Below are 26,194 nucleotides of genomic sequence, written 5' to 3' on the forward strand. Positions count from 1 at the left end.
TTCGGCCAATGCTTAGAGCATAGAAACCCTAGCTGATTTTCTACAAATTCCCTCCTCTCTCCTCTCATCCTCTTTCCACAAGTGTTTGTCAGCCATTAGAGGTGCAACATTTGAGGCACTAAGCTTTCGAGAGTCAAGATCAATCAAGGAATTCTTGTTATTGCTATATAACAAGAAAAAGTAATCTTCTTAACCCTTTTATATATGAATTTCAAATTTTATATGTTGGATCTAGGGTTATTGCTTTGGAATTTCTTTTGCATGTTCAATTAACGAAAAACTTAGATCCAAAGCAATTAAGGTTGCATGAACACATAGGATGTTGTTATGCTCAAAACCCATCAAAAAGTAGTTCTCATAAGCACATAAGGTTCTTTTAATAAGCTAAAGTAACACATAACCAACTAAATTTAAACTTAACCATAAATCAAGCCATAAAAAGTCAAGCAACCTACACTAAACAAAAGTCATAGGGTTTTATCCCATGATTTCAGCAATCAAACTAAAAAAAACGAGATTCATTGTAATAAACGTGATTAAAATAAAGTAGAAAATCGTAATGGAAAGTTGTATTTCCTTAATGCTCTCGATTCCAAACTATGATCGACTTCTGCAACTTCCAAGCTTCAAGGTGGATACTTGGCCTTCAAAAACCGACAGTAGCCTCCAGAAAACGTTACAATTTCGGAGGATAATGACTTCTATTTATAATTTCCCAAAAATAGATCACCACGACGTGGTAATTCCACCACATTGTGGTCTTCGTGGTTATCCCATATTCAGCAAGTCTTCTAGATCCATCGGGACAATCCAAAACTCCACGTCGTGGGAATGTCAGCACAACACGGAGAGTATATTTTTCTTCATTTTAAGACTCGATCCAAATTCCTAGGTTCCAACTTCCAACTTCCTTTTCGCTCTAAGCATGTCTTTTACCCCTATAACACAATATACAATAGATTAAGTACCTTTTGTTCTATAAAGGGCAGAAAAATAACTAGAAATATTAATATGTGATGTAAAATATATGTGTAGATATGCACATATCAGCAAGCACCCATATATGCTTGATAGTATCCGGTTGAAATAGACCGAAGGGGTAGGCAAGCACCCAAATATAATTGGCAGTATGTTGTCTATTATGTGGTATTTTAGGGGAACTCATTAAGCTTTGTTCTTACTGTTTCCAGTTTATGTTTTAGGTACTTCTAATTCGAAGGGAAGAGTCTGGCCTGATCGCACCACATCACCATAAGATTTCCGCACTTAGTAGTTTTGGAAATTTGTACTCTGATAACATGTTACTATGATACTCTTTTGACTATTTTGACATTAGTTTCGTGTGACTTGAATGACATTAAAAGCAAAATTCTATTTATATTTTTGGGACGTTACACCCTATGCCAAATTTATTCTTTACTGCCTTTTTTAGCATTCTAATATTGAGTTTCTCATTCTCAAGAACTTCCCTTGTGAAATGACTACCAATCCATCTGTAATTAACCGTTAATCCTATCTTAAAATTTCTTGCACAATTATGCTCATTGATAAGGGACTTGATTTGGAATGAGTGCTCATCACGCATCCATGAAGCCTAGAGCCTAAATGTGAATTCACCACCACAACACTTAACCAATAACCTTTTACTGTCATTCTTTTCATAATACAGTTGATACCCATTGACTACAACATGATTACAAAGCATAAATTTTAATTGTTTAGGGTTGGTAACCCTTATACCTAGAATTGGCAACTGCTTCTTCCTAGGTATGTCGTCATTGAACATTGGTTTTCCTTTCACATCTGGGACATTATCATTTTCATCATCTTGTGGGTTTTCACCTTCTGTCACATCCTCATTTCCATTTGTCTGACTTTCTCCTTCATATGTTATTCCTTCCATGTTGCTCTGTTGTGGACTCATGAATTCATTTGGGTCAATACCATCTTCCATTTCCATTGACATGTTTGACATAATAAAACAATTGTCCTCAATTTAATTTTCCTTAGTTGCGTGCAAAGTAGTACAAAAATGGTCCATGTAAACATGTAGTTGTACTCCAGACTTATAAGTAATGTCTGTAAACTCTTGATATTGAAGTTCATTACAAATCAAGGTTAAAGCTTCTGGGGTTTCTAAATCAGGTTGACAATAATAAAGCTTCTCATACTTCTATTGTGTGAATCGTTTAAGAAAACCCACAAATTCATTATAAGACATACCAACAAAATCGATATTCTCGAACACATGATGAATACCATCAGAGAATATGACATTTTCCCTTAAATTGCCCCATTTTCTGTTTAGACCGAAGGGAGAAGGCTCAAGGCACACCGAAAAGTCGGGTAAGAATAGATCTTTGAACAACATAGGGCTTCCAATAGCGGTTCACAAATAGAAAGTGTGTCATACATCTAAATTTGATTTTCTTTTATAAATATAATTGTATATTACTTTCAAGTTTGAAGATGATAAAATACTAACAAGAAAACTAAGGATAAGAGCATCTACAACAATATTAATAGGAAATTCGTCTCCGTTAGAGAGAATTTTTAGGGTAATTAACTAAACTAACTATGATGTAATGTGTATTTAAAAATAAATAACAATTTTTTTGGCAAAATAACCGAGAAGTCGGGAATGGATCCGGAATAAAGCGTTCTAGACAGACAAAAAACACTTTTAACGAAAAAAATCGCACAATCCATATTTCGAAAAAAAACTCTATAATTTCAAAAACAAGTCTGAAATCCGATGAACAATTTCAGAATTCTGATATATGTATGTCTGTGTGTGTGTGTGTGTGTGTATATATATATATATATATATATATATTGTTTTAGACTAAAATCTAAAAAAAGGTTAAACAAATATAGTAAATAGAAAGTACTAGGGCTTAAAACCAATACATTTGTTTGAAAAACGATGATATTAAACAATTCAAGATAGACATTTCAGACATAAGTAAATGGATTTATTTACAAAAATGTTTTGCAAATAAAAAAATATTCTAAAATTTAAAGAACTAATTTGAAATAAGTTATTAGGAAGAAAGTGATTATTTTTTAAAAACTGAAAAAATAATTATTTCTTCAAAGAGTTGTTTAGTGAATTTTCCGAAATTTGAAGCCTTCAATATTAAAAGGAGGATAACTTATATATATATATATATATATATATATATATATATATATATATATATATATATATATATATATATATAAATTAAGCTAACAGGCTACCAAAGTTACATATAGATTGTAAAATCACAGTCCATTTACTGAAATTACATGCCACGACTGTAACTTCTTGTTTCCAAAAGTTTCTTATTTTGGGATTATGGACAATAAATGGATCAAGTAAAGGCATTGGGCTTCAAGGGAATAGGGTTTAGACCCTATTGGATGTGGATAATGTGACCCAAGCTCTTGGTTTGTGTTTTGGAGTCAAAGGGTAAAATGGAAAAAGTGATGTTTTGGACTTCTCTCATGAATTAAGGATTTTAGTTCAGTATGTTTTAAGTCAAAAGTAATTAGATAGGATTGTGGGGCTCTTCAATACATTTTTATGCATATAAAGAACGTCAAAAACGGAGTTGAAACGAAGAAGTTATGGTTGTTTGGAGTTGAAGTGGAAATTGAGGATTTTTGGATTATGCAGAGCGTAACGGGGGTTTAATGAATTACACAGAGAGTAATTTATGATTACGCGGGGCATAACCTGGGCAGATCATAACCCTAAATATTCGGTTTTGAGCCCTATTTAAGGGCTCTAACTTATGAGAAACCCTCTCATGACCAGCCTCCATCACCTAAGATCATTCCTTGAGAAATCCTAGCCTCCTCTCACTTGTTTTGAGCTTTAGCATCATTTATGAGCTTATTTCTCCATTGGAATGTTTAATCTTGAAGATCAAGGTGGTGGCAATGAGTATAGAAGAAAAGTTTAAGTATAGATCCAACACGATTACATCATTCTTGGACCGTTGTGAGTAAAAAGCTTTTAACTTGCTCATTGGTTTTATAGATCTATTTATTTGTCAAATTTGTCACTTTTTTTATTTTAGTGCTTAAAGTTTAGATCTTGAAAGTTTCTAACCGTGTTATGGATAAAATTGAAAACTTTATCCATCTACACATCATATTGATTCAGATCTGAAGGTTGGAGACTTGGACTTAATGGATTAAATTGAGAAAAATGCATTTTTGGTCCCTTTGAGACTTAAAGACTAGATCTTGGTTGTTTGGACCATCCTAATGGATAAAGTTGGAAACTTTATCCATTATGGAGCTAGTAAGAATCAGATATGAGCTTTGAGTGAAAGGTCTTAATGTATTAAGTGCTTAAATGAAGTTTTAGATCTGGAGGAATACGTAGGGTATACTTAAGGTTATGCAGCACGTAGCCTAATTGGACCCCGTATTATGAAGTAAGGCTATACACCATGCATAGAGATGGAGTACGCATCACATAGGTCAATGAAAGTTGACCTTGACTTTTGATCCGTTGACTTTTGGTCAACTGTTAGAATAGGTCTCGGGAAGGGAAAAATGGTATTTTGCCCTTAGAAGAGTTATTCTTAGTCTAAGGACTTGTTGGTTCAAAGTTTTTACCTTGGTTTTGACTTAAGGATGTTTTGGTGAATTGATAGTGTAAAGAGTTCGAGGGTCAGCAACTCTAACTTGTGTTTTCTCTTTGATAGTTGATTGAGATGAGTCTCTTCACTGTACTCGAGGGTCGAAGGAACCAATTCCGACCCACTAGATTATGTTTGTAGGATGATAGTTGTCTTTGTGACACTTGTTGATATGTCTGTATGTGCTTGTTGTCTTTATGACTCTTGCTGATATGACTGTATGCTTAGATGTAGGGGTGAAATAAACTAGTACCTGTTGAAAGATACCAAAGGAGTTGAAATAGACTTGTGGGTGAAATAGATTCATACCTGTTGAAAGATACCAAATGAGTTGAAATATACTCGGATGTGTAATAGACCCATATCGGTTGAAAGATACCGAAGGAGTTGGAATAGACTCAGGGGTGAAATAGACTCGTACCGGTTGAACGATACCTAAGGAATTAGAATAGACTCAGGGGTGAAATAGACTTGTACTGGTTGAAAGATAGACACCGAAGGAGTTGGAATAGACTTGGGGGTGAAATAGACCCGGATAGCTTTGTGCTGATATGTATATATAGTATGGAGTATTTTGAGGAACTCACTAAGCTTTGTGCTTACAGTTTATATTAAAATGTTTCAGGTATTTCTGGTAAGGGTCCGGCTTGTACTGCATCCCATGAAGATTTATTTCACACCAAATGTTTATGAGTTATCTCTTTGTGAATATTTGACTTTGATTGTCTTTTGGAACAATAAATGAATAATTTTAACTTATTTAAAATGAAATTTTTACTTGACATTTTTGGAATGCTATACGGACCTACGATTTGGTTGATTAAAATAAAAATTTTGTTAATATTTTATGAAAAGTATTAGGAAATATTACTATTTAAAAAAAAGCTCACTACTAAAATAGATTCACAGATGTCAATTCCTTTCACCGCCTCTTCCTGCGTCTTTCTTCTGACAGAGGTAACGGTTGTTTCTTTCTTTTCGGGTTTTCTTTACCCTTTGCAATTGTTTACCCTCATAAATGATAAACCCTTATCGCCATAAATCTTGAAGCTTTCCAGCTTCGCGCCCAATAACCCACGCTCAACTCAATTAGCACACCAGTGAATTCCCTCTTCAGTTTACGCAGGTAAACATCGACCCACCTTTTCTTCTCCTTCGCTGCCTATGTACACTTTTAGGTTTTCTTTTCTTTAAATCTGTTTTTGCTAAGAATTCCCTTTTCTTTTGTCGTTCAACTTAGAGTCGATACTGTTTGGGTTTAATTGTTAGTAGTACTTTTAATTTGTTTCTTTTTAGGGCATTTTACTACCCATCGCTATAATTGGTTGGAATTAATGAGAAATAGTTAGGCCCCGTTTGTTTACCTCTTAATTGCAAAATTAAGAGGTAATGTCTTAAAATTTCAGATTCAGAGTGTTTGTTTGAGTATTAATTTTTACCACTTAAACTAAAAGATGCCTCTTATTTTTTCAGATATCAAAAGAAGTCTGAAAAATTAAAAAAAAAAACGGGACGCTTCCTAATTTGCCCTAGATTAATCGACCGCCTCCTCTTCTGTCTTCACTTCGCTGCTTGCGTCCGTGTATTCTTCTTATCGACGAAAACTCAATCGTCGACCAATCCTACCTCCGGCACCATCATCGACAGGATCTCCATCTCTTGCGTCGCTGCCATCATCAATACATCTCCATCTCCATCCGACTGCAACAGGTATGCTTCCGCCTCATCTTCTTTCTGTTTCATTCTTCTTTCCCTCTCAATAATAATGGCAGCGAACTATGGTCATCGGATTAGAGATACTAATTACCAAAATTACTTGCAGCGATTGTAATAATAATAATGGAAGCAGCTATCTTGGAGTTTATTTCTACCGATTAATTCCTAAACGTATAAAGTATAGCCGATTCTTCTATAGAATTCGTCTGCCGCCTTCAATCAAGGTATTTTTTTTTTTGTCAAATATTTTTACTTTTCGTTCTATATTTCAATTTCGCTTGGTTGATTAATTTTAATATCTAGGGTTTAATGGCCCATATCTACGAAATTCCAGTACTTGTTCATAGCTTTTCTTGAAATAATGATTTAAATAGCTTTGTTCAATCAAAAGCTATTTTTGACGTTAGGCTTGATTTTGATGTTCAATTTTGATGTCATATGATCGAATGTTGATGAAATTTTGAAGTTATATGTTCAATTTTGATGTCATATGATCGAACGTTGATGAAATTTTGAAGTTATATGTTCAATTTTGATGGTAGGCTTGATTGTGTTTAAGGAATATGATGAAATTTTGATGTAATATGTTCAATTTTAATGTCATATGATCGAATGTTGATGTTGGATTTTTAATATGCATTATTTTTGTTGTTGTTATCATGAAATATCCATATTTGTGTTTGATGTTATAGTGAAATCATATATATTCTTGCTTATATCATGAAATATCCATTAGTTTTATTGAATTTTACACTTGTTTTGTTGAAATAGTTGTTGACAATGTGCATTAGTTATGTTGTTGTTATCATGAAATATCCATATTTGTGTTTGATATTACAGTGAAATCATATATATTCTTGGTTATATCATGAAATTGTACACTTGTGTTGTTGACAAGGTGCTTTTATGTTGCTTAAATTGTTGTTGAAAATGTGTTTTTGCAATGTTTAACTTGTTGTTAAAACATGCATTTTTTGTTGAATTGATCAAAGAAATGGGAGAAAAGAAGGATAGGATTAGCTGGAAGGTTGAAGGTGTAGAAAAAACGTTTTTAGAAGCTTGTTTACGTGAAGTTACGGTGAATGGGCGGGAAGGGAGTAGTTTGAAAGCATTATCTTGGAGGAATGTAGCTGAAACATTAAAAATTGAACACAACTTTATTGCGGACCAAAAACAAATGAAGAACCGCTATGACTATCTAAAGTCAAAGTTTGGTGCTTTTTTGAAGTTAAAAAACAAAACCGGCAACGTGTACAATTCAACAACCAATACCTTCAACCTTTCCAAAGAAGAATGGGAACTAGAATCAAAGGTATTTTTTTAGTTATAAAAAACATATTATCATATTTAAGTAATAAAATATTTTTTCCAAACAGTCAAACAAACATGTGGATTCTTTGAGACGCACGCCACTACCCTACCTCGACCTTTGCACACAGTTGTTTGAAGGCGCAACTGCGACAGACATAAATAGTTGGGGGCCAACTTCTACCCTTCCCCGTCCTACTCAAGAGTCAAGCCAATATAGTTTGCATGACTTTGATGACATCGATTGCACTCAACAAGAAACTGTAGGTCTCAGTGACGAGTCATCCGCTCAATCAAAAAAATAAAAGACTACAGATACGGCAAAGAGTCAAAATAAAAGTAAAGATAAGGGTAAAGATGCATCCAATTCAAGATTGCTTGAAATCGGTGAAGATATTGCCACAGTTGCTAAAATATTTGTGGAAAAGCATTCTTCTTCAAATTTGGATGCGTGTATGGAAAAATTGGAGAAGTTAGGATGGGAATATTTGATCCAAGATACACTACTGCTGTTGCTATTTTTGGTGAAGGTGCGGATAAGAGGCAAGTGTGGTTAACCATTGATCCAGCTATTTGTGAGAATTGGGTCAAGACTGTTGGAGCACATTATGGAATGTTTCGCTAAGAAGATTTTTTGAATGTTTTGATGGTTTTTTTTGGATAACTAGATGTTTGGATAACTTGATGTTTGGTTTGAACTAGATGGTTTTTTTTTATTACTTGATGTTTGGTTTGAACTAGATGGGTTTTTTTTGGATTACTTGATGTTTGGTTTGAACTAGATGGTTTTTTTTTTGGATTACTTGACATGAATGACTTGATGTTTTGGATTACTTGATGTTTTGCATTGCGAGATTTTTATATGATATGAATGACTTGATGTTTTGGATGAATTTTTATGTTATATGTTGTTAATATAATTGTTATGTATTTTCAAAATAACAGATTGTTTATGGATTCGGATGAAGAAATTGCATTTTTCCTGTTACTATGTTGCTATTGGTTGAATCTAGCATCCAACAGAATTGGAAGGGCAATTGATAATGATTCGGAAATGAGTGGTCATCAACATACACAAGAATTGTTACATGGAACTTCTACACAATGTAAAGACCTGATGCGTCTTTCACATGAAGCATATGTACTTTTATGCAATCATTTTAGACGAAACAATTGGTTGCAAAGTAGTAGGCATATAAGCGTTGAAGAGAAGATGGCTATGTTCTTAACTACTATAGCACATAATAAACAGTTCAGGATTATCAAACGAAGGTTTCAACACTCCACAGAAACAGTTCATAGATGCTTTCATGAGGTGCTAAATGCAATGATGATTTTTGCAAAAGAAGTTATAGTGCCAACGAATTCTAATGCAACTGTGAATTCCTCAGAAAGGCATCGTAAGCTAAAAGAAATCTTTCCTGGAGCAATAGGTGCGCTAGATGGAACTCTTGTACATGCAGTCGTGCCTGCTGATTAACAAACTCGCTATAGGGGAAGAGGAAAAGGTGAATGCTTTCAAAATGTTTTAGGAATTTGTGATTTCGATATGATGTTCACATTCGTATGGGCCGGTTGGGAGGGTATAACACATGATTCGCGAGTTTTGAAAGAAGTTGCATGTAACCCGACTTCAGGCTTTCCGTTCCCTCCTCCAGGTTTTTAATTCTTTTTAAGATTATTCTAAAATACGATATTAAATTTCTATATATAATACTTCCTTTACTCATGTGTACAGATAAATATTACCTTTGCGATGATGCATACACCAACACTCGTGGATTTATGACTCCTTATCGCAACACGAGGTATCGGTTAGCCGACTATCGACGGCGACGTCCGTTAACTAAGGAAGAAAAATTCAATCATGCACATGCGCAACTCAGAAATGTTATTGAACGTGCTTACTGTGTTTTGAAGGCGAGATTCCCAATCCTAAAGCGAATGGCTCATTTTCCTTTTTCAATGCAAAGAGATATAGTCGTTGCTTGTTTTGCAGTCGACAATTTCATAAGGAAATGCGATATTCATGATGAGTTATTTATGGCGTTCGAGGAGAACAATGCTCAACCACAAGGGGGACAAAATGATGGCAAAAACGTACACGATATGGAATGGGGTTCATAAGGAAATGAATACATGGATAATTTACGTGACCAGATTGCAAATCAATTGGGGTGAAATTAAATTTGTAGGATTTTATTTGGATTTTAGTATGATACTGTGGATTTAAAAATATTTATGTTTGATTTGGATTTGTGTTTAATTTTGATTTATGCTAAATTTGGATTTTATATGGTGTTTATATATTTTTAATACATAATTAAGAATTTTTATTAGGTTATTTTCTAAATAAACAGTTGAATTTAATAAAAAAATAAAACAGAAGGGTAAAATTGTCATTTTAATAATTCAGCAGAACAATTCAGAGGTCCCAACCAAACAGCATGTTAAACATTCAGCTCTTAAAATTTCAGACCCTCTTAGAAATTCAGACCTCTTAAAAATTCAGATCTTAAAAATTCAGATCCTGTCAAACAGCCCCTTACAAGTATAATGTTATGTTAGGCATCAAAACCCTCAAAGCAATCATCATACTCTACAATTTTACATAATTATCATAATCACATAGCAAAAAGGGTTAATATTATAAATAAACAGCATACGTTTCAGCTTTTCTTATTTAGGCTACACACAAACTAACTGTACTTTCAAAAACTATACCAATACACAAATAGATAATTCTAACATCAAAGAAAAAAAACTTTTCAACTCAGGTGACAATGCAAACTCTCTCAATACAAATTAAAACAAGCTAAAGTAACAAAAAAAAAATGAAATCGTTACAACCTACAAGAATTTGGATGTGTTCATAAACATGACATCAAATGATAATACAAGTACAACATGTCAATATCTTCAAACCATAATAGTATCAAACCAATATGGCAATATCCAAACCCTAATTGGCCATAATTGGTTTTACTTTTTCCTTGATAAGTTTTATATAATTAAGAATGAAATATATGAAAATGCACGTGAGAAACTTGCATAAATGTTAGGGCTGCAACATCCCTGAATAGAAAACCATCTAAAATTTCTTTATTTAATTTATTTTTTCTTAGTCCTTAGATGACAATGATTTCTTTATTTAATTTATTTTCTTTGATTGATATGATGCTATACTTTCTTTTTGGGTAAATAATAATTTTTAGAGTTGCATTTTTATATATTGATTTATAAAATTCAATAAGAAATTGAACAAAAAAAGGGCTTAGTGGGTCAACCCAATTATACACCTCTAACCCATAACCAAGTGCCCATTTGAACACTTAACCCATTTTGACCCATTTTCCATTTCATCAATTCAATCCAATCCAAACCCTCCATTTTGCCACATGTGCTAAAAAAGAGACGAAAACGACTATTTCAGGCCAAAAAAAACAAAATAAGTTCTTAATTAACTGAACTTGTAGATTAATGAATAGTTCAGGGACCAAATTTGTAATACTTGAAATAATAGGGAACATTTCACAATTCACAATCCAAATTATCGTTTCCTCTGGATTTTCTTTGATTATTGATGAACTGTTCTCAACTCAGCTAGGGTTTCGGGCATGGTTTCCATTCAGATTATATAATTAACTAAATTTTATTTTCTTTGATTATTTCTCTAGGGTTTCAATTCAAAACACTGGAATTGGGAATTGGAAACATCGTGGAAATGTCTTTATTAAGTATGCTGCCATTTTCTCAACCTTTATTTGCAAAGGAGAATTTATTAAAAGCTTCTATTTCATTCAACAAGATGCCTTTTACAACCATTCATTTGCCAAGGTCGATGTTTCTGGTATAATTTTACTAGTTTCTTTTATTTGAATTTACTTGTTAACTGCTTATATTATGCTAATAGCCCCTACTATATAGGGCAAAATGCAAGATATAACAACTTACGTTTTTATCTAGTTTGTTTATTATAGAAGAACCCTATATACATTAGTATCCTACTTTTGTTTCTTTCTATTAAGACAGCGATTTATTGCATTTAACCTTATAATAAATCGCAAATGCCTTGCAATAACAGACAGAAAGAAGTTTTTTAAGAGCTTCCAAAGTTGAAATTCTGGATTGTGATGATGATAAAAAGAAAGAATCCACAAAATCAAGCAAGATTGATGATGATGATGATGATGATGATAGTGATTTTGAAATGGATGAAGATGAAAGGATAGAATTCAGGAAAAAGATAAGACAAATGATCGAAATGAACCCTGAAGTCAAAGACGTTGACCCTGAAGAAAAGAAAAAAATGATGGAAAAACTTTTATCTGATTATCCACTTGTTGTAGATGAAGAGGATCCAGATTGGCCTGAAGATGCAGAAGGAAGGGGTTTTAATTTCAGTCAATTTTTTGATAAAATGACAATTAAAAACGTGAAAAAAGATGATGAAGATTATGATAGTGATGGTGAAGTTAATTGGCAAGATATTAGGGCTATTAAAGACATTAAGTCTGAAGAATGGGAGGACACTGTGTTTCAAGATCTTAGCCCCTTGATTGTTCTTGTTCATAATCGTTATAGAAGGTTACCTAATCTATCTAATTATAGCTTTTTAAAACCATTTTTGTTTACCTTTTTAAATCATTTTTATTTTTTTCAGACCAAAAGAAAATGAAATGGCTCGTGATCAGTTGGAAAAAGCAATACAAATTATATGGGATTGTAGAATACCTTCACCAAGGGTAACCAAAATTTCATCATTTTCACTGATATGTGTGTATATTAATTAACATTTATTGTTTGTTTTAACTTTTTAACTTTTAACAGTGTGTTGCGATTGATGCTGTTGTGGAGTGTGACTTAGTGTCAACACTTGGAGTTTCTGTTTTTCCTGAGCTCATATTTACAAAAGTTGGAAAGATTTTACACCGTGAAAAAGGTATAAAGATTTTGTTTATTATAGCATCCTACTTTTATTTCTTTTTTCTTGCATTTAGATGTGGGCCCATGCTAAAAACTGACTTTTATATAAAATCAAAAAACAAGAATAGAATTAAACAAAGACTCATTGTATTACCAAAGACATAAAAAATACCTTCTCCCTTCCCCTCTACCCCCCTTAAGTACTACTCTGTTGCAACAAACTAAATAAGTAAGATACCTAAATTACCCCTCTACTGATAAGATGCTCATGATTTGCTGAGTTTCCCGTTTTACCCCTTTTTGATTACGTGGCTGAAGTAGATGCCCACAAGACAAGATAAAAAGTATTGTAAATACGGGTTAAATGAAAAAATAGCCATGTATTTTCCTATATTTTTTTTAATAATAGCATTGTACTTTCATTTCTTCTTATTATATCATTGTACTTTGAAATTATCTATTATGAGGATCTTGTACTTTAAATCGTTAACTTTTATACTAGTCCTTGTAATTTGCTATTTCTTGCATTTAGGGTCCTTTATGAAAATGACAAACAATTTCATATGTCAGAGTAAATTACAGTACTGGTCCCTAAGTCTAGTTGATTTTTGCTCATTTGGTCCCAATAAGTTTTCTCTTGCAGTTTTGGTCCTTATCTGAGTTCTTTGTAATGTTTTGGTACATGTTTTTAGTAAAGGTCCCTAAATATAGCCGATTTTTGCAATTTTGGTCCCGAAAATATAGTCACTTGGAACCGGAACCAAAATTGTTACAATTACAAAAGCCTCAAATAAGGATCAAAATTGCATAAGAAAACTATCTAGGACCAAAATCGCAAAAATTGACCAAAAATGTAACTTACTCTATGTCAAATAAAATGTTGTGGTTTTGATGGGATATCAAACATGTCCAAAATTATTAGTTTTGGGCTAAAAAGCGAGATCAATGGACAAAAGATGCTTTTGACCAAAATTACAGATTTGCCCCTATTAATTTATTTTTGTTTTGTTAATTTTCAGAAATTCGAACAGCTGACGAGTTGTCAAAGATGATGGCCTTCTTTTACTATGGAGCAGCAAAGCCCCCATGCCTTGGTAATGACTTTGTGATGACCAATGACGCAATCCCTGGTTTCACTACCAAGAAATAGATGTACAATCATGCTACAACGACTTGTACTTCATGCATGAACAGTTGTATACCAAGAAATAGATGTACAATCATGCTACAATGACTTGTACTTCATGCATGAAAAGTTGTATATTCTTCTAGATTTGTAATAGACCTAACAATATATAAGAAATTTTGGCAAAATAGATGTTATTAGCAAACTCTATTGTTAACACTTCATTTTTTTCTTATCCAACCCATTAAGAGGGTATCATATACGTGCATCTCAAAAGTGATTATGTATGACAAAATTGATTATACTCATTTGATTCAATGTTGTTGTATCATTCAGAGTCTCTTAATCATTCAGAGGCCGTCAAACAAACCCAAGTGATATTCTTATATTTCGTAGAAGTATTTGTATATCGCATATGACAATTTATTTTCTCTTAACTATAATTTTGTTATAAATCTCTAAATAGTCAGATAATCAGTTGATAGAAATTTAACTATTACCATTTTGACTTGGATCATTAAGTTCCTTGTGTTGTTTCTATGGGTTAAAAGATTGTATTATACAAGGTCCATTGTAACAATCACAAAGTTCTATCATTGTACAATGTAATAATCACAAAGTTCCATCATAATTATCTAAGAAAAATACAATTCTCCATAAAAGTTACAAAATACCCATTATGAACATCACTTAGAGTGAAAATGACAAGTTTACCCCTAACATGAGCACAAGGTTTGGGAGGGATGTGAAAGTAATTTAAGGTGAGATTTAAACTGATAGCAGGGATCTGAGGCACTGTGACAATTGATAAAGGTCTCACCATCAGGATTCATAGAGACAAAGTCACTGGAATCAAGGATAGAGGAACTGCTCTAAGCCATCAGCATAAAACACTCGACTTTCATCTGTTGATTAAAATGATGAAGCTGGCAAAAATTCTAGAAAAAAAAAATAATAAATAAATAATTCGTTGTGGAAAACTGTTTTCAGTTTTCTTAGAAAAGTTTTCGACAAAAGGAGTTGGAGTTTTTAGTTTCAGTTTTCAGTAGAAAATTTAGAAAATGCATTTGGTTAAAACATTTTTTTAGTTTTCCAACTTGTTTTCATTTATCTAGAAAACGATTTTAGAAAATAGAGTTAAAATTTTCATTTTCAGTTTTAGAAAACGTGTTTGGGCGAAACTGGTGAAGTTTTCATTTTCTATTTTAGAAATTTAGAAAACTTTGAAAATTGTAAAAATCACTTTTCTAATTTACATACAATTTGGTAAGCAGAAAATTTTCATTTTCTTGGAATTTTTTTGAAATTTGAATCAGTCAAACGTGTTTTTAAATTTTCATTTTTCATTTGAAAATTTTCATGTAAAGTTGGAAAATTTTTCCAAGAAAAACGGAAATTTTGAAAACGCGTTTGGTTCATTCAGTTCTCCAAAGTTTTTTTAACAAAATGAAAATTTTCAGTTTTTCAAATTGTATGTAAATTAGACAAGCGAGTTTTACAGTTTTCCAAATTTCTAAGATGAAAAATGAAAACTCCACCGCTTCCAACTAAACACATTTTCTAAAATTTTCATTGAAAACTAAAAATGAAAACTCAACTCTATTTTCTAAAAACATTTTCTTAGAAAATGAGAAAACGTGTTTTCGAAAAAGAAACAGTTTTCCATCAAACCCAAAAATAAGAAAACGTGTTTGGTTATGTATTTCCCATTAGTTTTCATTTTCCAGTTTGTTATTTTAAATAGGGTTTAAATTGTTTTTGAAAAAGAAACAGTTTTCCAACAAACCCAAAAAAAAAAGTAATAAAATGGTAACGAACTATGAGTTTTATTTTTCTAGGCAGGTTACACATTTGTAAAAAAATTATAAAAACCTTTAAAAAGGTTGTAAAATAATATATTTGTAAAAAAAAACAAAAAACAATTTTGGGGCGTATTTATAAATTAAAATGTTTGGACCATATTAGTAACAAAATTTAACATTTGGATAAAATTTATAACAAATTTTAAAATCTATGGTAAAAGTGTAAAATTAGAATGTGACCTGTATAGAAAAACAATAACTCATAGTTCAATGTCATTTTATTACATATTTTTTTCGGGTTTGTTGTCAACTGAAAAAAATAGTTTCTTTTCCAAAAACAATTTAAAATAACAAACCGAAAAATGAAAACCAATGGAAGATACATAACCAAACACGTGTTTTTTTTTTTTCTATAATGAAAAATAAAAATTCTTGAGTTTTAAGTTTTAACTAAACACATCTTTAAAAATTTTCACCGAAAAATGAAAATAAAAATTCAACTCCTTTTTTTCAAAGAGAACTGAAAAAAAAAATTCCACAATCAAACGTAGCTTAGAGTGCGTTTAGTTGTGGAAAAATTTCCCATTTTTCCATGAAAATTTTGAAAAGGCTTTTGGTAGATTCAGATTTCAAAAAAATTCCAAGAAAATGAAAAATTTTGTTTTCCAAATTGTATGTAAATTAGATAAGTGATTTTTACAGTTTTCCAAAGTTTTCTAAATTTCTAAAATAGAAAATGAAAACTCCACCGGTGTTAACCAAATGTGTTTGCTAAAATTTTCATTGAAAACTCAACTCTATTTTTTGAAAATATTTTCTAGAAAAATGAAATCAATTTCTACAACCAAACGCATTTTACAATTTAAACCGAAATTATCAACTTTATTCTTTATCGCTTGCGAATTAATAGCTTATATCATACATGGTACAACGTAAAAATCACAAAATTTTATCATACCAATCACCTAAGAAAAATACAAATTTTCATGCAAATTACGAAAACACCCATTATGAATGTAAAAGCAACAAATTTGCCCCTGACTTGCAAATAAATGTAAAGATTTAAACTGATAACGGGGATTTAAGACTTGAGAGTGAGAACAGCCTTCTTGATTCTCTCAAAAGCTGCTTGTAAGGTGGAGAGAGATGCTGCATATGAGATCCTGATACACGTGTCATCCCCAAATGCATCTCCAGGGACAAGGGCAACCTGGGAAATTCAGTATGTCCGTTTCACCTTAAAACTCAATTTAAATAATAATTTCAATTTATTGCAAACTGACTGGGACCGAGATTGATGTCAATAGAACAAGGACTTTCTCCGGATCTCTTGTTAGTGCAAAAGACATGAATGTCCTCATCCTCAGTGTTGAAAATAGCCCTTAAGAAGGTGTTTTTGGTAAATTATTATTATTATTATTATTATTATTATTATTATTATTATTATTATTATTATTATTACCTGGCCCTTTTCAAGCAAATACCGACACAAAGATTCAGAATCATTAATCAAACCAAAGCCATCCACCTCATTACCATAGTAATAGCTGAAATCAAGAAACAAGTAGAAAGCACCCTGCAAAGTAATGTTATTGTTATGTACTTTTTACATGCGTAAAAAAATAACCAATTAGATGAGGAGATTTACAAATATTTCACAAAGATGACGATGGATTAGTTGTTAATTTCTAAAAAAAAGCTTTTGAAAAGTTGTCAATGATTGGAGAGGATTTAAGTTAACAGCATTTTGTTTGATAAAGTGAGTGGAAAGATGACATGGCAAAACTAAAAAGCTACACATTAAGTCAATGATTTGAGATGCTCTTAATCTTATACCTGAGGTTCAGATATTTTGACACCATCTAATTCCCCGAAAGCTTTGACCAAAAAATCTCTTCTTTCACGAAATGCTTTGACCATTTGTGAAACTGCTGCTCCACCTGCATGTCCCATTCCTAAAGCAGCCACAGCCGCTTTTTGAGCTATACTACTCGCACCTGAAGTTGACTGAATCAACAAAGCAGAGGGGTAAAATGGTCATTTACTCTCTCTCACATTCAGACGGTTCATTTGGTCCAGAAAAGAAACAGTCTTTGTTCATATATCATTTCCTCAAAATATAAGGGTAAAATGGTCATTCACTCTCTCGTTCAGACAAAAAGAAACAAATGTTCTTCGTTTATAGAATACTTCCTCCAGACACAAGGATAAAATGGTCATTTATTCTCATTGAGACAGTTCATTCGGTCCAAAAGAACAAAAAGTCTTTACTATTTGTTCATACGTATAGCGCTTCCTCCAAACAGAAGGGTAAAGTGGTCATTGACTCAGTCCAAACAAGAAACAGTCTTTATTAATACAGCACTTCATCCAGACAGAAGGATAATATTGTCATTCACTCATAAAAAGAAAGTCCTTGTTCATACAGCACACAGTTCATTCGGTCCATTAAAACAAAAACTCTTTGTTCATACAGCATGTCCTCCAAACATAAGGGTGAAATGGTCATTTACTCTCATTCAGTCCAAAAGGAAACAGTTTTTGTTCTTACAGTAGATAATCTTGATTATGTTTCAGATTATAGAAATGGAAATGTATAAAGAAGGTACAATTATATAAATATTTACCTGACTTTGAATTTTGTTACAAGCAGCAACAAAGTGTTTAGGACCAGCAATATATCCAAGCCTCCATCCAGTCATTGCAAAAGCCTACAACAAATAAATATGCACACTAAATGAGCCATACCTTATTTATCATATGCATATACATATGTATATCAGTATATGTATATGTGTATATATATATATATATATATATATATATACCTTAGAGAACCCATTGACTGTTAGTGTCCTTTCCCACATGCCAGGCAAAGATGCAAAGCTTGTGTGGACAGCTGGCGAGTATATTATATGCTCATATATTTCATCAGAGAGCACCTGAAAAGAAACAAATAAAAAATTAAGGTTCACAGTATTTAAAATTAAAACCTCTGTTTGTTACACACTAGGACTGATGTCAATAGCCCTACAAAGCTTGTTTAGTGATATAGTCTAGTCCTGTGTAGCAAATTCAGGCTGAGGGTAATTTGGTCATTTTACCAGGAGTCTTGGATGCTTTGCAACAACTTGAGCAATCTGTTCAAGAAGTTTCTTAGGATAAACAGAGCCTGTTGGGTTAGATGGAGAGCAAAGAATAAGCAGTCTTGACTTCTCTGTAAGCTTGGATTCAAGAAGCTTTGGATCTAAGAGAAAATTTTCAGAGATGCTTGCAGGAAGAATGACAGGTGTCGCATCAGCCAACCTTGCCATTTCTGGGTAACTCACCCAAAAGGGAGCTGGAATTATGACCTGTAAAAATTTGAAAGCTTGTAAGATAAAGGGCTAGATGCAAGAACATTCTAATTTGAAAAAACTACCCTATTATAGGAATGAAAATTGCTTTTATTCTGTATGACATTGGTAGATTTTTCATAGTTCAATGTTGTAAATGCATTATGAAACCATAATCTTCCAACATTTGGATAAAATCCATTATGATTTATGAAACTATACCTTTTAAGTTGCGTAAATAATCTCACAACTACTACAAACAAGTAGTTTATTTACATAATTTTATAAAAAAATTTATATAGCAAAAAGTAAACAGCACTTAACCTCATCTCCTGGGGAACAAACAGCAAGGATTGCTTGTAGTATACTCTGTTTTGCCCCATTACTAACCACAACCTGGTCAGCTGTGTAGGAAATATCATTCTCATCTGCAATAATAAATGAAGGAAAATACTTAAGAATTATGAAGTATATGTCCATATCCACCCTTAAGTTGTGTTTCTTACATTTAAAACTTACCCTTTAGTTTCTTGCATATTGCTGTTCGTAGTTCTAGGGTACCTGCATTTGGAGTATATCTTGTGTACCCTTCACGAATTGCATTTATTCCAGCCTATTTATAATGAAAAGGATATAAAGATTTAAACTTTATAGCAATGTAAGGAGTAGATTGGATTAATAATTGACAGATATATCATTGAGTGAGCTACCTCAGCAATAACAGCTGGAGTGTCAAAATCAGGTTCTCCAGCAGCTAAACGAATGACAGGAACACCAGCTTCAACAAGTGCAGTTGCTTGGTCAGTTATAGCCACTGTTTTTGAAGGCTTTACAGAGTTGACTCTAGGGCTCAGACTTGTATCAAGTTCCATTTGTTCAGAGTTGCTTTCTACTATTACTGCTGAACAGATTTTAGAGGTCTTATGCCTTCTTTTACTCTCCAAAGATCTATTCAAAAATACAAATAGAACCAAAAAATATACAAATAAGTTGGAATAATATCGCCATCTGTTAATAGCATTAAGTTTAGCACCTAAATGAAGGTTTTCTATAGTAATTTATGCAACCTGAATCATGATTTTCGATAACAACAATTCAAGCACAGTAATTGATATGTTTCTGGTTATAAATGTAAAATTTGAATCCTTCAAGAGAACTAGTAGCAGATTAGCAGTTTCCAGGAATCTGATCATCAGATTTGATGAATGATGACCTTAAACTATGTGTTTCGAACAAAACGCTCGTCCCTATAGGGGATGTGGGACTACGACTACGAAATTGGAGCTTTAAAATCCAAATCAGAAGCATAAATTCAAGGTTTAAGATAGTTATTACAGCAGATTTGGAGCTTTGAATACATTAATGGGAGGTTTTTTTTTTTAAAGCGATATGCCCTGCTTCTCTATTGTATAGCAAACCGGAATGCCCTTTTGTTTATAAATAAAATGCAATCCATTCAAATTATCCAAAAATATGCGATCAACTAACAAATTCGTTTCCCGAACAAACCAAAAATATGTATCCGAGTGATTAAACAACCTAACTGAGATACTTCCAATTGCAACACAAATTTTAGTACGTTAAAATGCCAATTCAAAGCAAAATTATAACAGTATCAAGTGAATACCAATAGCAACATACTTGATTGACAAATTGGTGTTCAGCTGAGAAGAAAACGAGATTGATGTTGATCTGTTGGAGCTCAGTGAATCAAACCCGAGTCTGAGAGAATGATCTTTGCAGGAGGCAGTAGAGCATGTGGAAGAAATGCCAGAAATTTGAGCAGACATGGTTGAGCCAAATTTGTGTTTGGAATCCGATGGCGACTCATCCAGGAAATTTATAAAGAAAGAGTTGATGGGGGGTTTGGTGATATAGGTGGTAGGTGGGTTGATTCGGTGTACGTTACACTCTTCGGGGTTGTTGGAACTTGGAAATTAAAATCCCTTTTTGTTTTTTAGGGGAAATCTTTGGAAAAACCCTAATATTTCATACTAATTTACGAAAAAATCTCAAACTAAAATTGGTTTATGAAAAAATCCCGATTGTCGGAAAAAATGACGATTTAACCCTTTTTTTTCTAGTTTATCGGTTTTATTAAAGTCTTACTATTTTACCATAATTTTCATTAAAGTCCCATTATTTTACAATAATTTGGGACTTATTCGTAAATTATGGTAAAATAATGGGACTTTATTAAAACCGGGTAAGTAATAAAACCGGGAAAATATGGTCAAATTGTCATTTTTATCGGTAATTGAGACTTTTTCGTAAACAAATTTTAGTTTAAAACTTTTTCGTAAATTAGGGTAAAATATTGGGACTTTTCCGGAGATTTTCCTTTTTGTAACTTAACAATGTTTTTTTGTAAACAAAATTTATTATATGCAAAGTTAATAATTTTTTTTCTTTTTACATACTCTACTTTTTAATATTATATTTTTTTGTCCAAAATTTAAATTTTATTACGATTCTTTTAATTAAATAACTTACTTTTTTTTTTTATAACTACATAACTCATTTATGCATTTTCCTTTGTGTCTCGTGATATCATTCTACTCATTTCGATATCACACTAACATGTTTCATTAGCTAAATATGTACCATCAAAGAAATATGTGCATTTTTCTCTTTACATACTTTGATTATGTTTAAAGGTCTTTTAATTTTTTAAAACCAATTTCTATTTTGATACTTCTTGAAATTTTTTATGTAGGCATCATACTTTTTGTAGGGTGTTTACTTGCATATCACATCTTTCATGTAATTTTCATATCATAATATGTTTATACGTTCATAAGAACGCTTAGATTGCCAAAAGTTTCATATTTTTATACTTTATATTCAATTTGGAAAATTATACAAGCTACTTTTTTAGGTCTTAAATATGAAAAATCATACTTTAATGCCATTTCTTTCTTACTTTTCATAGGTTCTTAACATGTTTCCTACTACATTTTATACTTTTTTTGAAGAGCACCAACTTAGCTAGAAAACAAAACAATCCGATGACATCTTTGAGCATTGGGTTTTGTAGCCACAAAGTCCAAAATATATTATAATAACTTATTTTATACTACATGTATACTAACTTTAGGCCCATACTTTAAACTCATTTTATACCAAGTAAATCTGTAGTTTGATCCTTTTTCCATCTTAAATGATACCTTTACTTACAAGACCTAACTTTAATCATTCTTTCATTCTTGTGTATTGATATACTAATAACTAATAAGCATGCTTTCATTATCATCTTTATCATTTACATGTTGAATGTATTTCTAGCTCATGTTGACTTTAATAGAAAAATCAATCTTGTGGATTCTATATTACTTATCTTTCTACAATTCTTGTGATTTTTGGAGTTTTTAACCGAGGGGTAGTGATTTTAAAATATATTTACCAAATAATAGTAGTTTAAAAGATAATTACCAAAAGATGGTGAAAATTGTTTGAACCGATTTTTTAAATCAAAAAGCAAATTAAAATCCAATGACCCATAATTTTTTGACGGTTTGTTTTCTCCTCCAGCAAAAACACAGTGATCTATCCTCTATAGACCTACTCCCTCTAGTCACTGAATCTCCCCTTGAATCCATTAATACTATTATATACCATTAAAGGATTAACCAAATAAAAGTCAGACCCTCACATCTTCTTCACGACACACCATAAGCATTATTAAACCCCTATCGTAGTCGTCTTTTCCCAGTGTAGTTTGCACATAATCAGTGTAGTTTGCACATAATCAATATTCTGGATTTCCCACTCGAGCTCTGGATGAATGCCAATGGTGGAGATCCAACCGCTGTCGGAGACTTCGATTCAGCTAGGACTAAGAGTTTTTCATCGATTTGAAGTTTAATAATCTAAAAAATGCATGAGAACGATATGATTGTGGTCCAACTCCTTCTCTGCAATGCTGGAGAAACCCCAACCACTAATGAAACTTTTTCTCTACGAGCGTAGTGCCGGAGAATCCGTATTATACAATCGACTAAACCAAATCCCGGTTGCACCACCAACAATGAGGTTGACGATTTGTTATTCATCTCAACCATGCAGGCTTCCTTTACTGCAGTAGAGTTATCCCTCACAATGCTTAGACATTGAGAAGTCTTTGAAGTTTGATCGGGAAGACCGATGTATTGAATGTAAAACACCGTATGAAGAAAATATAAGTGATAACATTAAATTGAATGTCTTAACCCATTTGATTGAAGAAAATCAATATTCAAAAGTATCATAACATAGAAAATAACAGTTGCCTGTGTTATGCAGGCACATGGAAGTGTTTTATGTTTAGCGAGAAGAAGATATTTCCGGCGAAGGACGGAGAAACCATGAGAGCAAAATTTATATGAGATCTGGCGCGTGACAATGAACACGTAAGGGAAAAAAGGTTAAATATGTATTTTTATTAATCTTTTAATAAACTACAATTACTTGGTAAATATATTTTAAAATACCACTAATTGGTAATTACTTTTTCCGCTTACAAGCATCAAGTAAAAAACTCGTGATTTTTGACCTTCTTATGGTGTAATTTTCTTGAATAAAACACAATTCAACATGCATTAACAATTTGAAATCCCTAACCTATCTAACCAAAACAGGAAAGAAGTTGTAAAATTCCATGTCTCAATCAACTATCTTTATAATTTTTTTTGACAACCGAAGTTCCTAAAATAAAATGAAATTTTGAAATAGAAATTGAATTTTTTGTATTTGGCAATCAAACACATCATAAAATAGAATGGAATTTTGAATTCAAATGTCGAATTCTACTTATAAAAATCAAGATCTTGTAAAGTTGAAGCATTTTCCCATAAAAGCTTTGAAACAAATAGTAGGGCATTCTAGAAAAAAAAAATCTAAATTGATTACCGAATAATAAGTTTCAAATTCATTGCATTTTTTTTATTTTAATGCCAAAACTTTAATATGCAAAGCTAGCACGCCCTTCTTGTTTTTTTTTTTTTTTTTTTTTTTAATAGCGTTATTGGCAACTTACCCATACTTTGTCACATGAATACTTTTTTTTCGCAAAAAGATAAAAACTGTATTATATTGACTAATCTTTCACAAACTTGAATCTAAAATTTTATATTAGATTCGTAAGACAAGATTTTCTTTTCTTATCCCCTTTGTACTCATCATCAATATAGGCGCTAACACCAAAATATATCCACTTCAATTCCAAAAAAAAAAAACTCATAAATTTTGAAATTCATAACAAAATTACACATTTATCAAATTAAAACTAAGGAAACACAATGGGATTTTAATTTTTAACTACTTAGGTTGATGCTGATGCAGACTCCTTAGCTTCTTCAGCTGCCTCTTCTTCTTGTAACTTGAGAAGAGATGGAGGTGGTCTTGGCACAATGCTTTTTCTCCATTGCCTGTCAAGCTTCCTTGACTGCCTCTTCCCAACACCATCATCAATTTCTCTTTCTCTTTTAACAGTCAGCATTCGAGCAACCTTCCACCATATAAATTTCAAATAAACAAACAAACAAAAAAATATACTTAAAAACCACTTATTTAGTTTCGTCAATGACCACTTTAACCTGCTATACTATGTTATAGCATGTTAAAGTGGTCATAATAGAAAATTTTGTCAAAATTTTCTATTATGGTCGACATAGAAAAATTTGCAAAAATTTTCTATTATGGTCGACATAGAAAAATTTGCAAAACGTGGGTGTCTTTCATTGACGAAACTGAAATATAGTGGCTTTTAACATTCTACTTTCATTTATTTTAATTACAACATTGTATTTTTATAGCAACGTCACTTAAATACAAATATTCATATTTCATTGCTATAATTGAATAGAATTTTTTTAAGTATAATGTCCTAATAAGAAAAAATATATAAAGTACTAATGCTACAACTAGGTAACTTTTTTAAAGTACATTGTACATTGTTGTAACAGATACTGTATTACATTACACCAATAAATGAAAGTATGATTGTTATTTCTTGCATTTAACCCTTTATTTTTTCCATTCATTTCTGGAAATGTGCTTCCATTTTTCCAAAAATAATTTTTAAACATCATTTATCCTGACATCACTTTGGCCCTCTTTTTTTTCCTTTTCCCATTAAACAAAAGTGTTGTCTCAATAAGTGAAGTTTAAAGAACCCATTATTAACATCTGTAGATCCATTCATAAGGTAACAGGAGCATAAACAATCAAGTTATCCACGCCAAAATTCCAGGTTATGATCGGTCTTTTGGGAGAGAATACATGGGCATCAATTCAAATCGACCATTATAAACATTCTAACAATTCCCAATTCGTAAAAGAAAATCACAGTATAATAATTTCAAATTTTGACTTCAAACCATGAAATGTAGCTCTAATATTGGAACAAAACCCCAAGTTTGTTCAAACAATTGGTCAGGAACGAGAAGAAAATTCTCAGGTATTTAAAAAGAACCCTAAAATTCAATATACGAAGCTGAAAATTATCATACCCTTTTTCGCATCCGACGGAACTCGCTGGACTTGAACTCGTTCCTAGCAGACCTCTGAAGACGGAGCATAAACAGCTCTCCTTTAAGATCAACGATTTCGTCGTTGATTTCTTCAGTGGTTTTAGCTCTGATTTCTTTTAATTCTTCTTCTTTTTTGGCCATCATTACAACGGATTGTCGCGGAGTTGGTGTTGTTGCTCGAACGGCAGGTGAGGGGAGAACGTGAGCAATTCGTATGCCATTGAAGGAAGATTTGGTTGAAGAAATGAAGGTGGTTTTGGGAGTAGCTGTAATGGCGGAAGTAGAAGAAGCAATGGAGAGTGTGAGCATCTTGTTGCTGTGGTTATGGTACCAGTCTCCTTTGCACGATGGATTGTTGGAGATAAGGATATTGGGATATAACAGTCCACTTATGGATCGGATCGGGTCGGGTCGGGTCCATATACCATTCACTTTGGTGGTTTTTCCTTTTAGGTAATTTCATTTTCTATAATTTGATTATTTTAATTAAGAGATTTAGAAAATTAGAACTCGTTTCATCAAAATTCATTAAAATAATCAAAATATAAAGTATTTCATTATGAAATGATTATGTTGTAAAAAGTATGTTTGAATAATTATATATTGTATAAAATTAATTTCACAAAATTACTTTAATGAGTAATGACCATTATAACAAAATATGATTATGCTTTTATAGCATTTATCAAAATGTTACTGTTGTTAGTCTTGTTATAGTTTTTTTTTCTTCCTTTTTTGGTCCCTATAATTTTTAAGAAGAAAATGATTTTTTCAAAACAAAAAACAATATAGAATATATATATATATATATATATATATATATATATATATATAT

General features: G+C 32.0%; 3 protein-coding genes across 3 annotated transcripts; 1 reads left to right on the forward strand and 2 right to left on the reverse strand.

Moving 5' to 3' along the window:
* Window positions 1–5,589: 5,589 nt before the first annotated feature.
* MRL7-L (Thioredoxin superfamily protein) lies at window positions 5,590–13,918 on the forward strand. Its single transcript, XM_079034674.1, has 7 exons — window positions 5,590–5,716; window positions 5,747–5,763; window positions 11,339–11,511; window positions 11,746–12,248; window positions 12,325–12,406; window positions 12,492–12,603; window positions 13,607–13,918. Exons 3-7 carry the CDS (start codon window positions 11,386–11,388, stop codon window positions 13,735–13,737), a joined length of 954 nt encoding a protein of 317 aa, XP_078890800.1. The 5' UTR covers window positions 5,590–5,716; window positions 5,747–5,763; window positions 11,339–11,385; the 3' UTR covers window positions 13,738–13,918.
* A 2,458-nt stretch (window positions 13,919–16,376) lies between these two features.
* On the reverse strand, window positions 16,377–20,709 carry AAT (aspartate aminotransferase). The gene is made up of 10 exons (XM_079034675.1): window positions 20,492–20,709; window positions 19,561–19,798; window positions 19,370–19,463; window positions 19,175–19,278; window positions 18,620–18,868; window positions 18,344–18,457; window positions 18,143–18,226; window positions 17,352–17,522; window positions 16,978–17,091; window positions 16,377–16,725 (listed from the first exon to the last, which is right to left on the reverse strand). Exons 1-10 carry the CDS (start codon window positions 20,638–20,640, stop codon window positions 16,597–16,599), a joined length of 1,446 nt encoding a protein of 481 aa, XP_078890801.1. The 5' UTR covers window positions 20,641–20,709; the 3' UTR covers window positions 16,377–16,596.
* Window positions 20,710–24,022: 3,313 nt separating this feature from the next.
* Window positions 24,023–25,726, reverse strand: LOC145097161 (Ribosomal L29 family protein). Its single transcript, XM_079034676.1, has 2 exons — window positions 25,339–25,726; window positions 24,023–24,335 (listed from the first exon to the last, which is right to left on the reverse strand). Exons 1-2 carry the CDS (start codon window positions 25,666–25,668, stop codon window positions 24,150–24,152), a joined length of 516 nt encoding a protein of 171 aa, XP_078890802.1. The 5' UTR covers window positions 25,669–25,726; the 3' UTR covers window positions 24,023–24,149.
* Window positions 25,727–26,194: the final 468 nt, after the last annotated feature.

The sequence above is a fragment of the Lactuca serriola genome, chromosome 4 (assembly GCF_051521515.1).
Source record: "Lactuca serriola cultivar US96UC23 chromosome 4, Lser_US96UC23_V15, whole genome shotgun sequence".
Classification (NCBI taxonomy): domain Eukaryota; kingdom Viridiplantae; phylum Streptophyta; class Magnoliopsida; order Asterales; family Asteraceae; genus Lactuca; species Lactuca serriola.

Bases quoted from the DNA above. Each gene is read 5' to 3' on its own strand.
- LOC145097161 (XM_079034676.1), bottom strand. From the start codon at position 25,668: ATGCTCACACTCTCCATTGCTTCTTCTACTTCCGCCATTACAGCTACT. The intron at 24,336-25,338 runs GTATGATAATTT...ATATGGTGGAAG, and splicing joins TCCGTCGGATGCGAAAAAGG to GTTGCTCGAATGCTGACTGT.
- MRL7-L (XM_079034674.1), top strand. From the start codon at position 11,386: ATGTCTTTATTAAGTATGCTGCCATTTTCTCAACCTTTATTTGCAAAG. The intron at 11,512-11,745 runs GTATAATTTTAC...TTGCAATAACAG, and splicing joins TGCCAAGGTCGATGTTTCTG to ACAGAAAGAAGTTTTTTAAG. The intron at 12,249-12,324 runs GTTACCTAATCT...TATTTTTTTCAG, and splicing joins GTTCATAATCGTTATAGAAG to ACCAAAAGAAAATGAAATGG.
- AAT (XM_079034675.1), bottom strand. From the start codon at position 20,640: ATGTCTGCTCAAATTTCTGGCATTTCTTCCACATGCTCTACTGCCTCC. The intron at 19,464-19,560 runs GTAGCTCACTCA...CATTATAAATAG, and splicing joins CTCCAGCTGTTATTGCTGAG to GCTGGAATAAATGCAATTCG. The intron at 17,523-18,142 runs GTAAATATTTAT...TTGTTGATTCAG, and splicing joins GTAACAAAATTCAAAGTCAG to TCAACTTCAGGTGCGAGTAG.